The sequence below is a fragment of the Arvicola amphibius genome, chromosome 4 (assembly GCF_903992535.2).
Source record: "Arvicola amphibius chromosome 4, mArvAmp1.2, whole genome shotgun sequence".
Classification (NCBI taxonomy): domain Eukaryota; kingdom Metazoa; phylum Chordata; class Mammalia; order Rodentia; family Cricetidae; genus Arvicola; species Arvicola amphibius.
In genome coordinates this window covers 32502238-32517743 of record NC_052050.1, presented here as the reverse complement: position 1 = coordinate 32517743, position 15506 = coordinate 32502238, and the positions used below count along the sequence as shown (strand labels likewise).

General features: G+C 47.0%; 1 protein-coding gene across 3 annotated transcripts in view; it reads right to left on the bottom strand.

Moving 5' to 3' along the window:
• Positions 1 to 15506, bottom strand: part of Msi2 (musashi RNA binding protein 2) — a 363569-nt gene that overhangs the window by 343286 nt on the left and 4777 nt on the right. For all 3 annotated transcript variants that reach the window (XM_038325574.1, XM_038325575.1, XM_038325576.1), the window contains exon 5: positions 14807 to 14848. In XM_038325574.1, coding sequence (XP_038181502.1) covers positions 14807 to 14848 — 42 coding nt within the window. The remainder of the gene's footprint in view (positions 1 to 14806; positions 14849 to 15506) is intronic.

Sequence of the window (15506 nt, the reverse complement as noted above, 5' to 3'; positions counted from 1 at the left end):
TACTAAACCAGCAGAAAACTGGCCGATGACTTCCCACCATGGTACACCCCGAGACTCCTGGAAAGGACAATGGATGGGGCAATGAGCACAGACAGCCAAAGCTGGGAGGGGCTGCCGGAGACCCTCCACTCCCGACTCGGCACTATTTGCTGTTTCTGTATTAATTACAATAAACTGCTTCATAGCCTGGCGACCACTTAATGGAGCAGCAAATATGGCTTTTTCCCTACAATTAGTCAATGTAATCTGCCGCTGTTCCCTCCTCCTGGCCACCCCCTTTGGCTTCCGCATATCCTATCCTTCTTCCTCACACACACTAACATCCACAGCCACGGCGCCCATGTTACAGGTCCACTTACAATTACTCCCAGCCCCTGGGAAACGACACCCAGAGGACATCAAGTAGAGGGGCCTACCTTGGAAGAGAGCAAGGAAATTAGGAGCCCACTCCAGGGTCCTAAGATACCTGAGGCTTTCCCAGCCCAGACAAGAAGTCTGAGGGTCAGCATCTCCCAAGCCACTGGCTGAGGACCGTGCTTATTTTCCTGAGCTCTGTCAAACTTACCCCACTCATGCAATGGGGTTTGAGGGTTTGCAGAGTAAAATCCAATGTTTCATATCCCCTAGGACCCAAAGGTTTTACAAAAGAGGTGACTTTGCCTATCTCAGTAGTCTCAGGTGACATGCCTGTCACCTATCCTCACTCACAACTGGAGGTCTCTTTTATTTTTTCTAGAAGCTACTCTTTCCTTCTCATCAGACTCTCACCACCCAGCTCTGCCTTTCTGGCTTGCCTCCAGCACCAATGAATTAATCCAGGACTAGAAGTGCCATCTAGGAACCCTGAGGCATTTCTATGCCCCTGAATGGGGTTTGTGTGGAATGAAACCTCGAGGCTGCGCCCTTTGTGCAAATTAAGATCACCAACCTCTTTCATCTCATGGGCAGGTAGAAGATGCATCAGCTAAGGCATGATGTCCTCACCCCCATCAGGACACTCCGTAAACTTTCCCATTTTCTTTCCGTTTTTGTTGTTGTTCTTCTTCTTCTTCTTCTTCAAGACAGAATTTCTCTGTGTAGCTTTGGAGCCTGTCCTGGAACTCACTCTGTAGAACAAGCTGGTCTCAAACTCAACGATGCACCTGACTCTGCCTCCTGAGTGCTGGGATTAAATGCGTGTGTCACTACTGCCCAGCTAACTTTCCCATTTTCAAGACAGCTTTTTAGTTTGTTTGTTTTCCTTTTTAGTTACTGACTAGCCTCAAGATAGCTACGGAGTTGCAGATGGCTCCAACTCCTGCTCCTTCTAGAAGTCTGCCACTTACAAAGTCCTGGAATTACAGATGTGTGATAGCATAAGCAGCTTTCAGAATGGATTTAAAGGGCTAGAGACAGGGCTCAGCACTTAAGAGCACTGGCACTCGTCCAGAGGATCCAGGTTCAAGTCTCAGTGGTCGTAAGGTGGCTCACAGCCACCTGCAGTTTCAGTTCCAGAGAAATCCAATGCCTTTTTGGCCTCCCTGGGTACCATGCATGCACAAACACATAAGCTGATGGAGGAGGGTCATTTGTCTATGTGTTACTTTCATTGGTTAATAAAGAAACTGCCTTGGCCCTTTAATAGGACAGAAAATTAGGTAGGCGGAGAAGACAGAAAAGAATTGTGGGAGAAAGAAAGCAGAGTCAGGCAGACGTCTCAGGCAGTCGCCATGCCTCTCCTCTCCTAGTCGGAGGGTGGTTAAGATCTTTCCCGATAAGCCACCACCTCATGGTGCTACACAGATAATTAGAAATGGGTTAATCAAGATGTGAGAGCTAGCCAATAAGAGGCTAAAACTAATGGGCCAAGCAGTGTTTAAATGAATACAGTTTCCTGTAATTATTTTGGGTAAAGCTAGCCAGGTAGTGGGATACAGCCCACCGCTGTCATCACTAAGCAGTTAAAACACTCAAAACACAATGTGGTAAGAAGTTGGACCTTGGTGGCTTTCTCTAACTGCACACACACATACATATTCTTTTTTATTCCTTAAATATTACATAAAAAACATGTAAGACATCAGACCGTGGCACATGCACCATCTCAGGCAGACAACAGTTAACCAAACTTGTCACGGGACAGTGCCCTTCCTAACAGCTCCTAATTCACACGTATATAATATCCCATGTCCTAGACACCACGCTAAGCATGTACTATGCTAACTCAGCTTATCCTCGCCACAATTCTATGAAGGTACTAGAACCTGTCCACTTTACAAATGACAACTGAGTACGGAATACTTCAGACAATGTGCTTGGGGCTGCACAGATTGTACCTGGAAGAGCAAAGATTCGAACTCAGGAAGCCTAGTTCAGGAATCCAGGAAGCAGTAACACCTCAACAGGAAGTGATATACATAATAAAGTCCATGACATAGAAAGCACAGGGTCAAGTGATGGGAAGCATCCAGCATATATGCAGGATCCTCACTTCCCATGTTCTCAGGTCCCAACCCGTACAACACTGAGTCGTTCACAGGGCGGCTTCATGTCTCTGTCCAGAAGAACTAGTGAATTTATCTCTTCTGCCAATAAGCACGATGAGAGCCTAGAAGATCAGAGGAGCCCTCTGGACAGCTCTTCAGTCCCTGCACACAGGGACATGTCTGAGGATGTTGAAGCTCCAACCCACATGTGCCTTCCCTGGCACGTGAGGGTTTTGTCGGCCCAGACCTGAAAGTTCTGCAAAAGACTCATTTCCCATAAACATAACCACGCCTTCTCTTGGAGGCCAGGTGCTCAGCGCAGCCTGCCTCTATCTTAGAGGGTCATCCCATCAGTGGCTCAACTCTACCCCAGCAGGGTCATGATAAAGAGAGGCAACCAGGAGAGCTGATGCTGGGAAGGCATGGACCTCGAGGAAACAAGATGATGTGGCAATAAAGACAATGATGACATGCTAAGGTGACATCATGCCAAACACAATCTGCACAGTCAGGACCTGTGCTCTTAAAGGCTTGAATTAAATTCTGCTGGCAAGTGCAGCAGAAAAACACATAGCAAGCACCAGTCCCCACTGCCCTAGGGTGTCAGCTAGCTCTACAGGTGCCTGGGTACAGTGGAAAGGGTTATGACATGAGACATGAAGGGATGTTAATCTGTCCACTATGTACTGCAAGAAAAATGCATGACTGGATCCAAGGATTCTTATTCTTAAAGACGTTCTGCCATCATCTACTTCACTGCCCCTATTAGTATAGGAAAACAAGCCCTGAACCTGGCTCCCTAGTGAAAAAATGCAAAATGTGCATAATTAAAATTATACTTGTGAAATTCAAACACACTTTAATTTCCTAAGGGCCCCCTAATCAAGTCAGAAGTTCTCACTAAAACCAATTATCTGCTTTGAAAACAGATGAGGAAACATATACACTGAGCAGTCTTAAGGAGATGCTCAGCCCAGGGTCCAACAGCCTTATTTGAGCTTCGAGCCACCTTCCCCTGGTGGATGGGACTAGATAGGAACCAGCTGGCTTCACCTAAGCATTATCATGTGTGTGTGTGTGTGTGTGTGTGTGTGTGTGAGAGAGAGAGAGAGAGAGAGAGAGAGAGAGAGAGAGAGAGAGAGAGAGAAACCCTTTTGTTTGCTTGCTCGATCCTTGGGGAGCTAGCCCCAAGGGAACAGGGTTGAGAGGTGTAAAAACAGGCTGCCCTGGTTAATGTGCACTGTTTCCATCCACCCCACCCAAGCACCGGGCAAGCTCTTCTCTAGAAGGTTCTAGCAGGTTTTCCAACACTTGCCTGTCACTCTGAACAGTATTATCCCAGTGTCACAGTGAAGGAGATGAAGGTACCAGCTTCCTTCTGAAACAGGTTGACAGCGAAGCCAAGGACACCACAAAGTCAGAGCCCCCAAAGCATCACCTCTCCCCGGATTCCCAGGTGAGCTACCCGCAGAGCCACAGGTCTTCCCAAGCAAACTAAACATGGACACGCAGGACTCTCCAAGACGCTAGATGATTTAAAAGGCGTGTGTTGCAATGACCTATTCATGTCACCACTGTGAAGTGTTATCAGAAAAGGACCTTTCTGGGATTACAAAAAAACAAAAACAAAAACAAACAAACGAACAAAAAAAAAAAAAACTTGCTGTATTCTTACAGGTTTTCTTTTCTTTTCTTTTGGGTTTTTCCAGACAGGGTTTTTGTGTAACAGCCCTGGCTGTCCTGGAACTCACTTTTATAGACCAGGCTGGCCTCAAACTCATAGAGATCCACCTGTCTCCCTCTTGTAAATGCTGGGATTAAAGGTGTGTGCCACCATGCCTGGTGATTTACAGGTTTTCTTCTCCTCCCATGGCTGGAATCCATTTCAGAAATGAAAATATGAGTTTTCATACTCTCCCTTTCATGTACCGACAATGTCCAGCTCTGTGGTGTTGGCCTCACAATCGCCCATCCGGTTCGAGCAGGGACCCACAGGGTAGAACACACCACCACCCACTTTAAAGGCTGACTTCTGTGCTGAAGAAATGGCTGGGGGAGGGGGCACTCATTGTCAAGCCTGCTAGGTGGGGCTCCAGCCCAGGGACTCACATGGTGGAAGGTGAGAAGTAACTCTTGAAGGCTGTTCTTTGACTTCTCCGTGCATTACATGGCGCACACGCATGTGCACACTTTCACACACAAAATACAATTTTTATTTCTTTTTTATTTCAAACTTGACTGTGCAGCAACTGGAAATAGGTGGTTTCAACTCAGTCAGTCTGTGTGCAGGGCACTTACTTCAACATATTATCAGGGCTTGGCATTCAAACCCACACGGGAAAAAGGATGAAACCAAAATGTATGCGTGTGCACACACAGGGACAGGCACACATACATGCACACAAAAGTGCGCGAAACAAATCATGGGAATGGGAACCGGGACTTGGCTGGATCCTTGCCTCCCTCCCACCAGAGTGGCCACCTCATTAATGTCACTCAGCATCCCATTTTACTACACTGTGTCTTTCTGCACTCTGCTCCCGTAAGCAAGCCAGAAGCTCGCTCCCATTGTAAACTTCTGTTCTCTGGGAAACTATCAAAAGCTTTGATTGGAGAAAGAGGAGAAAAACCTCTCCCAGAGCCTCCCATCTCCCCCCCCCACCCGCTCCAGTGGCTTCTCTTTGGTGCTTTATTCAACATCACTACACACACAAATCATGCTCTGAAAGTCGTTTACAGTATGTCATCTTAGGATTAAAAAGAAAGAAAGAAAGAAAAAAGAAAAGAGCGCGGTGGCCATGTATTTGCAACTGCGCAAAGAGAATAATTCATTTCGGTGGAGGCTATGGATGAAGCCCTGAATGCATTCCTACACCGTTTCCTGCCCTTCAAAACAATAAAAATGTAAAAACCCAGATGAAGCAGGCCTGGAGGTGGCAGGAACGACAATCTCTTGACCCCCAAGGAATTTATTCTCCAGCGTCTTTCCGAAGCACTTTCGTCCCCAGAATGCATCATCAAGACCATTTTATTAGATTTTTCTAAACCCTTGAAATTGTCACATAATTGAAACAGAAACAGCAATTTAGAGCTCTGAATGGATTTCTTAAAAAGACGACTCTCTGCTCGCCCAGTGCCCCCCTCTTGGCCACTCTTGCCCCAAACCTAAATGCAAGCCCCTTGCACACAAAACCCTATTTATCTTTTAAATCCTCCTCTACCATAAAAGTTACACATTCCCCTAATGCCATAGATTTCAGGACATTTGAGAGAAACATCCCAGACAACAGGCTAAAAAAAGAATCCATTAGCATTAACTTGCCTGTCACAGCCAGTGACAAATAAATGAACGTGGGGCTTTCAGATCAGTCATTGGTGAAACTACCCCAGGCAGATAAAGACCAGCCCTGGAAGAGAGCGGGCCCTGGAGGAGACCTCTCTCACAGTGGGGTCTCAGCTCTTCCCTAGCTGCAGCCTAGGACGATATTCTCAAAGGCAGCAAAAACACAGGTGTCCTACACAGAGAAGGAAATGAATTCCTTACACCCACTGAGCATGGCCAAGATAAAGGGTGCATGCTATCTCGCCCTGAAAACCAGGACTCCGAGAGTCAGACAAGCTGCCGACACCAAGCTTCCCATCTCAGTGTGCTGGACCTTGCATCACCTACAAAATGGGCAACCACGCCAAGCAATCTGCAGGCTGCTGGGTACGGTCCTCTTACGGTATGGACAGTGTCCTCTCTAGGGACAGGGACAGGTAACCAATGCTCCCATTGTACCCACAATGTGCAGTCACCCAGAGACATCACCTCGTCTCATCCTCCTGAACAAGTCTAGGAAGGTCCCATTTCACAGAAAACAAAACAAACAAACAAAAAACCAAAAACAAATTGAAGCATAAAAGCATTAAGTGAAGTATCATTCCACTATGCTAGCAAGTTCTCAGATATAAACAACTAATGGAAAATACCCTAAAGCTTCCTGGATAGATTGTAACAAATACTACTGCCAGCCTGGTTACTTTATAACATTCGGACAAAGTAGAAGAAATTAAAGTCTACCAGAGGCATCCAATCATTTGACAATGAGATATGACATTGTTCTCTACCAAGATGCTGGGGTAGCAGACGGGTCTCAGGCTGGATATACCACTCACACTGGATGAAGCAGAGAGGAAGCTTAGAGTTTAGGGAAATGAGACTTTGGTCCAAAGGCCAAACCTGATTCTTGCTAATTCTGTGGTTTCAACAAAGCTGTTCACCTTCACAGGCCTCAGTTCACCCATCCATAGAGCGGCTGTTCCATCAATGGTGACGAGAGATCACTGTAACGAGGCTTGGTACTATCCTGCAATATCCTAACTCGGGTACTATTTTTGAATCATTTTAAGCAAATACAGTAGCCAGGTATACACCTGAGGGGTGGGAGGGAAATACCTTCCCAGATACTTAGAAGTGTGTTGCCATCCTCAAAAGAGAACAGGCAACAGAGAGCTGTGCTTGGCACCCAGAAAGACAGCTGCCCAGCTGAACCAACCATCGCAGGTAACTGCTGCAAAGGAACAGCAGGCGCATGGCCGTAAAACTACACCCACTGCCCTGCACAGCACACAGGGAAAGCAGACTCGGAGATTCCCAACATATACTCTCTCCCCTCTAAGCAGCCACCAAGCAAAGGCGACACAAGCTGCCATGACCTATGAAGTCCCAGGTCCAATGATCTCAGCAACAGGGCAACAGGGCAGAAACCTGTGATTTCCATATGGAAAGAATGTCACCTCATTGTCCACATAGGGTGAGGTCATGATCACAGCTTAGACAAGGACAGAGGACAGAACTGTACAATGTGGTCTAAGCTGTGGTCCCTTGCTAAGAAGACAGAAGGGTGAGGGAGGTAAGAGGTACAAACATCAGAATGGCAGGCTCGGTAAGCTGCCCACTCATCCCAAAGATCAGAGGGGTTTGTACCAAGAGCCTCATACCTGAAGATGGTCTACAGCCCTGGAGAACAATCTGAAATTACCCTTTAAGCATAAGCCACGATTCCAGTGTGTGACAGTCTCCCAGAAAGAGCATCAACCATTTTCTCAATGACCCTGGCTTCTCTGGGGGTTCAGAAGATCTCATAGCACCCTGGGCAGCATCCCTAACAGCTACACACATAACATGTTCCCAGCCTCTGCCAAAATATGCCTGGCTATCAAACCCGACTCCAGTGTGCATTACTTTCCAAGCCCAACTGAGACCCCTGTGCAAGGCACACCCTCTCCCTGGCCTTATAGCATTCCAACATTCTTCTTCCTTCTTGCTCTTCAAGAGCCAGCACCAAACAGCCCCAGACTTGAGGGCCATCCCCCACAGGCAGCCCCCAGCCTCCTTTACTGTGCAGATCGTGTCCTTTCTTGTAACACGGGTCACTGCTGTCACTGACCCCACAACGGTGTCCCCATCATTTTTCATCCACTCCATTTAAACTGAAGTTGTACAATGTACAAAACCTCCCAGAGAGCGAAGAGGCTTGGTTGTTAGCCATGAACAATGGCACTTGTACCTTTGGGGTTATTGCCTGGTACAGACAATAAGGCTTGAAGGTAAAATACTGCAAAACTCAGAACAGAATACCTTGGTAAATAATCGTTTAACTACTGAAAGTGGCAACTGCATGCGTTAATGAAGGGATGGCCCCTCCCCACCCCAGCATCATTCTGCCTGGCTTAGGGGTTCATGCCTGATAATCTGTGATACCCTAACCCATCTGCTTTATTCATGCAGCCACGATGGAATGAAGATTCAGTGAGTGCAGAGGCCTGGTCCTCCTGTCCACACTATCTCCAGAGCCCCAGGGTGGCTGGCACGCACTGGGCACTCCATGATGAATAACTAAGGAAATGCCTCCCACAACCTCTAAAGGATGTAGGGTGCTCCATTAGTTTCCAACGGCTGCAAGAGCCATAACAGACGCCAAGCTAAGATGCTGAAAATCCAGAGAAAGAACAGAGCTCCGTGCCATTTCATTCTAGTCAAAACACACACACACACACGACAGGGGTCCCTGAAGAGTATAGTATGCTGCCCAGGAACGCTTCATCAGGCTTGTGTGGGCTGAAGATGCTCTGTGGTGTGTGCATGACAACACCACCTAACGAGGCATCAGCAGACAGTGCAGAACTCGGCTTCATGAGGAAGCCGGGATAGCACAGACTATGGGATGCAACAGAGAGAAGGGCACAGAGAGACAGGATCCCCAAAGGTCTCGGTCCCAAAGCCATGGAAGTGAAGAAAGATGTGAGACAAACTGGAAAGGGGTCCTCACAGGGATCTTAAAGGGGAAAAAAACCCAAGGCCAATGCATTTAAACTGCTCCATAGGCAGCAGGAAGCCCAAGGAAGCAATGAGGGGCTAGCTCTCAGATGCCCTCATGGAAAGAGAGTCCATGCCAAGAGGGGGCAATGTGTGAGCTGAAGGGTGGTGAGAAGTGTGCAGGTATGTTCTTGGGGCCAGTCACTTCCTGTGCCATCACGTGATCTCATATAAACTAACACTCTAAATTCAGTAAGCCATAGAAGAGGAAGGGTCACACAACCGTGGTGTATTCTAGGGCTTGCGGCTGAAGAATTTCCGGGTATGAAAATCTAAAAGTGGACACTTGGAATGCACACTATATCAAGAGGCCCAAAAGATGGGCCCTCAGAGACTTCCATGTCCCTCCCCCTGCTTGGGGACAGGAAGGAGGCTCACCTATTTACCAAAAGCCATATGACATGGGACAGAGGGGCTTTGTCATCCTAGGAGAATGACAGGAACAAGGGAATCCCAGTCTGGAAGGAACGGCAACATTCGGCGAAAGAACATTTATAGGACAAAAGTGTCCTTCCTCCGTGAGTTGACACCTGCTAAGGACGTGGAACACAGGAAAGAGCAGGGCTCTCCAACAAGCAAGAAGCTAAGCCATTAATCCTCCAAAGTCCTTACTGGTGGGGAAAATGGACACAGGCACACCACGGCATCCTTGCAAGACCAAGAAAACTTGTCTGGCTGGCTGCTTAACTATGGCCGCCGAGATGACAGCTGCAGATCATCCAAGATGGCAAGATGCTGGGTGACCCAACCTCCAGCAGCAAGGGGAGGCCAGATGCCGGAATCTCACCCTTCGCCCTTGAATCGCTGCCAAGAAACCACTCCCCCAGAACAGGGGGTGTGCACAGGCCACCACTGCACCCATCTGGATGCAAGCTTCACAGAGAACCTTTTAGGACCCTAAAGCAACAACGTCAAGGGACAATATGGGAACAAGAAAATCTGGCTCCTAGCTCAACCCTCCACAACTTAACTGTTGTGGTGACTTGGAAGCACCCAACAGAAAATGACTGGGTTGCAGCTGCCTCTAGTGAGAAAAAGCTGCCTAGGATTCAACTCATTTAGTTACTAAACACTGAGCCCCAAAACTCCAAGCAGCCAGGGGGCTTATAATCCAAGTGAGATTTTTGTTTTTCTGAAGTCATTTTACCACTGCAGTTTTTTTACTCTATTAAGGTAATTCTAAGGGTAGGAATATAGTTCAGTTGGTAGAGGCTGCCTAGCAGGCAGGAAGCCCTAGGCTGACTCTCCAGTACTCTGTAAAACTGGGTGTGGTGATCTGTAATCTCTGAACTCAGGAGATAGAGGCAGGAAGATTAACTGTTCAAGATCAACACCAGCTACAAAATGATTCTGGGGCCGGACTGGGATACATGAGACCTCTTTAAAAAAGTAAAAGAATAATAATTCTATAATGGTATCAGGAGACGTGTGCTAGGTGCCACTTGACCATACGCAGCTCCCAAGAACAATTTGTATTCATTTCCAAAATAACGTAGTGAGGAGCGTAACATTTTTTTAAGAGAAGGAAATTGAGGCTTGATGGGATTTCGATGGTATGTCCACAGTCACCCAGCTGTCACTGAAGGCAACTGGAGGTTGGCTGAACAAATGACATCTCTTGATAACTCTACACCAGTGGCTAAGGTCCCTGCCTCTCCAGTTTCAGGACACAGTGAACACAGGCATGAATCAAAACAGCATATGCTCCCCTGCTGGTAGATCATTTTTTTAGGTTTCTTTTAATGGTTGTGTGTGTGTGTGTGTGTGTGTGTGTGTGTGTGAGAGAGAGAGAGAGAGACAGGTGTGTGCAATCACCTGCAGAGATCAGAAGTCACAGAGGGTTAGAAGCTACCTGACATGGGTGCTGGGACCAGAACTCAGGACCTCACAGGACTAGCAAAGGCTCTCCCCACTGAGCCATCTCTCCAGCCCCATATGCAATATGTTTTTAATGTGTCCATTAAAAAATAAAGTCAGTCTGGCAGTGGTGGAGCACGGCTTTAATCCCAGCACTCGAGAGGCAGAGGCAGGGGATCTTTTGAGTTCAAGGCCAGCCTGGTCTACGGAGTGAGTTCTGGGACAAACTCCAAAGCTACAGTGAAACCCTGTCTCAAAAAACAAAAAAAAAAAAAAAAAAAAAAAAAAAAAAAAAAAAAAAAAAAAAAAAAAAAAAAATTAATTTGAATACAACAAATAAAACTTTTGGAAAGCAGTAACAGGAAAAAATGGAGATTATGGTTTTGGGGTTTTGTTTGTTTTGGGTTTTTGTTTGTTTGTTTGCCTTTTGGTTTTTCAAAACACGGTTTCAATGTGCAACCCTGGCTGTTCTGGAACTCACTCTGTAGACCAGGCTGGCCTCAAACTCACAGAGATCTGCCTGTTTCTGCCTCCTGAGTACTTGGATTAAAGTTGTGTGTCACCGCTCCTCAACAGGAAAGCAGTGTTCTTATACCCAAGGACAATTAGGACAGATGGTGAGTCATACCCAGGCTCCGCTCTTGCCCGTAGCTGCATAGCTGCTAGAGTCTAGTTCATTCCTCCACAAAAGAAAAGGAAGCCACAGGCTGGAACAAAATTCACCCAGGCAGCTGACACTTGGACCCAAAGAAGACAGGAAAAAAAAAAAAAAGGAAATGGCAGATTGATCTCTGTCAGCCTCTTTCTAGTCTGTCACGGCTTCGAATTAAGTCATCTTTTCAGAGTCACAAGACCATTTTAATTTTTAAAAAGATAGAGGTGAGGGAGAATCCCTATATGTATTTTACAAAATGAAATGCCCCGGTGAAATAGGAAGACACAGATTGATCCCATTTCCTCCTGATAAAGATGTACTTCCCTAATGAATGGCCACTGGCCTCCAAAGAGTGGTCCCTAGACTGGCTAATAAAGCCCTGCGAGCACGCACATTACAAAAGCGGAGATGGTGAGCTGCAGGACTCCCACCGTCTGCCTTCATTGCTCGTTAAAATTCTGGACAAAACAGATTTTTATTTATACGAGACATTAAAGAATATTATGACAGTACTCGTATGAAATCCGTTCTTCACTGCCACAGATTTTCTCTGGGCTCAAGTTACAGCTTCTTTCCATCCGTCCTGTTTAACACCTCCACGGAATATTTCTCTGGCAACTGTTAGCAGGGAGGGGCGGCCAGAAAGCAGAGAGAGGAGTCTGAACTGAAACACAAGCTGACACATCACTAACGAGCCCAGCACCCAGTCCAGAAGGAAGGTACAGTCCGCCCTGTCACCAGGACCCCCACAGAGACACACGGAAGTTCTACGAAAGGAAGATAAACACAAATAAGGCTTCATTCAAAGTTCCCCAACAGTCACCTCGGTCTGGAACCCTCATGGCCAGGCTCAGTTCTGTGGGAAAATAACCAAACAGGGCAAGTCCTTTCCCTACCTACCCCAGTTCCCAACAGAAACACATCTGCACCTCAACAACTCCTGCCCCTCTGGGCTGAACAACCCCAAAACCACCTGAAAGGACACCCCAAGGGGTCAGTTAGAGAACACGAGATGGTGTTGCAAAATTGGATGATGTCACAAGGGGAGGAGAATGACCAGAACTCAAGAACCTGGAATTTCACTGAGACTGACTTTGGTTCTGCTCTTCATGGTCTGCTGAACCCAGAGAGCCATGTCCCCTCGCTTCTGACAGGGAGGCAATGCCCAGTGGCACCCCAACAGGACCACACACTGGCCAGCAGTCCAACTACAGAGGTGTATTTTTTTTTAATATCAGTATTCAACCCCTCAATGTTTGAGCTGCCTCATCCGTCCAACAGAGGTGACACATCACCCCTCACAAAGTGCCTGGCACACACATTCAATTAATATCATCACTAGATCTCTCAGAGGACGAGTGTGGGACCCTAACATAAACAGCAGTTCAGAGGCAGGAAGAACCCAAGTTCACTCAAAAATAATCAGGAATAACAGTGGATCCGACTTTGGCATCGCCATGTCTTAGACCCTTCTAGAAGCTTGTTTATCTCACTACAGGAAACCATGAGAAAAGGAAACAAGCTCAAGAAAGCTAAGTGATTTGGCCAAGTTCACCACAGCTAATGACTGGCACAGCTGGCATCTGAAGCCAGGTGGTCCAGCTTGCGCAAACCCTCCGTCCTAATGATGATTAAACCAGTAATAACGGTGACGGTGATGCGCAGCAAGGCCCTCGCCAGGCCACGCTTTCATTTTTCACAGGAACCTTGGTGGAGGAGCGGGTATCACTCCAGGTTCAGAGATGAGGAAACTGAGCCAGGGCTGGGAGTCAGATGTGGACAGAGGATAGGAAAGGCCTTCACAAAGTGACGGGTCATTCAGTTCTTTAGAAGTCGGGGTACTGCTCCTAAATCCCTGAATTTGCAAGGCAACTGGCCTTTTCCAACTGGCTTGATTAGTAATGCCTGAGAACTCACAAACACCCCGGGCTGGGGCTGGGAAGTAGAGACGGTCCATATTCCTTGGCAGGCCTGAGATATCTTCTATCTTGTCTTTGAGTCGAATGTTTGTAAAACCAATGCACATTAATGCGAAATATGTCCTTCCTGGCTGGAGAAGAACGTCCACCGGTGTGGGGTGGGAGACAAAAGGCGGAGGGAGCAGCAGGTCTGGAGCCATGTTTCCCCAAGTCAAGGCTTTTTCCAGTTTCCCTAAAGGGAAATCTGATCCAAGTCATGAGTGATCCAGTGACTAACCTGGAAATGTGAAGATTCACACTAGGGAACGAACAGCAATCCTTCCAAACCCAGGCAACACTGCTGACGCTGAGACGGGAGAGCGTGCGCTCACTTCACGGAAAGTAACACACAACAAAGCCAACCCCAAAGTTTATGCCACATAACGGAATCTAAGTTCTTCATTAATTCCTACAATCTGTTTAAGAGTTAGGGGAAAACGCCACCTTCAAGTGCTCTGCTGACTGAAGGGATGTGGATTCCATCTTTTTAAAAAAGATTCACACACTCATTCAAGTGACAGGTTCCAGACCTGAAATCCTCAAACTACCATCCCTTTTTCTTTACCAACGTGCAAAACCATTTTCTCCTCTATATGATCAGAGGCTCTCCACTCTGAGAGCCTCCCCGTGAAGGAATAAACTCAATTTTCCAAGAGCCATTGCCCTTTCTCTTTGTGCGCCTAGAGTTAGAAACCTCATCCCTTTCTCCCGCCCAAGAATGTCAAGGACACAGGATTTACTCAAGTACAAGGGACAGAAAGGACGGACGTAAAAGGTGTGAGGGCAACACTAGCGCCAGAAGCCTAACGGAGCTGCAAGGCTGCCTCCAGCTGCCCCATCAGAACTGCAACTAGCAGGCACAGGGGAAACATTGTTAACTCCACACTTTACAGAAGTATCACTCCTGTGGGGCCCTGTTGTTTCAACCTCCTCCTCCGGCCAGGCCCCAACTCTCTGGAACTCAGAAGCTGAGCTGTGTTAAGTTTCCAGTGGCTATGACTGGTCCAGACGACCTGAAACGGGACATTCCTATCTCCCTCCAGTAAATCGACATACAACTTTAGGCATTCTATGAAAGATTTTTCTTTTCCCCCAAGACAGGACAAGCTGTTAACTTAAAATTCTGCTCTTCTCCAAATGCTCCAGACTGAAAGGCCTCAATAGAAGGCCCTCCACCGGGAGGCATCAGGAAATGTTCAGCTTTTCCTGATAGGATCTCAGCCTTGCTTTAGAAATAGAACACTCGAATAAATATTGCGGCAGGCGGTGTCACACCCTCCTGAGAAGGAGCGAAGGATCGTCTTTGCCCCTCTCCCCAGCTGGATGCTTGGACCCAACAGTGGCATGCTGACATGGAGGTGCAGGGGCACCTCACAGAACTGCTCACCTGGACTTTTCACCTCCCTCTGCTGAACCCTGAAGGCACAAATGCCAGCCTCCAACAGCGGCCAATGCTCCATTTGAAGCTTGAAAGTCTCGCTAAAATCCCATCCATGGCTCTCCTACTTACCTTGGGCTGCGCACGACGAGGAAATGCAACTTTGGGGTCAATCTGGAGAAAATAATAAAAAAGGAAGACGTCGGTGAAGTAGTTTGAAGCAGCAGACAAAAACGAATAACCAATCCCCTAATTATTAATCACTCATTTCTCAGGCTTAGACCTCAACTTTTAGTAACTTCTTGGGCAATCCAAAAGCTCCTTCAGCTTGGATCTCAACTTTCACCATCCTTCTCCCTATGGGACTCATGAGGTTCACCTTCCTGGAATGTTCCACCATGCATTTTAGTGAGGGAAGTGCTTTACAAGCCAGAACTCATGCACTCTTATTGAGACAAGGGACTTCTCTTTCACAGACCATGAATATGAAATGGTACCCAGAGCTGAAAGTGCAACGTGTGGCCAGTGGGGGAAAAGATGGATAAAGTGTTATCAGAAGGGGGAAAAAAGAAAAAGCCCTCAAAATAAATGCTCCTCCAGCTATAAGTAAATGGGTGAATATTTCTTCTCCCCAGCAATTAAAAAATTGAAAATCAACAATATTCAACACAGTGTTCAGCTCAGATTAACTCATTACGTTCGCAAAATGAAGTTACTCAGAGTGATCAAAATGATCTTTTGCAGCCAGGTATGGTGGCTCACAGCTGAAAGCCATACACATACACGTGAGAAGCTGAGGGAGGAGGATCAATGAGGGTGGAAGTCCCCCCAT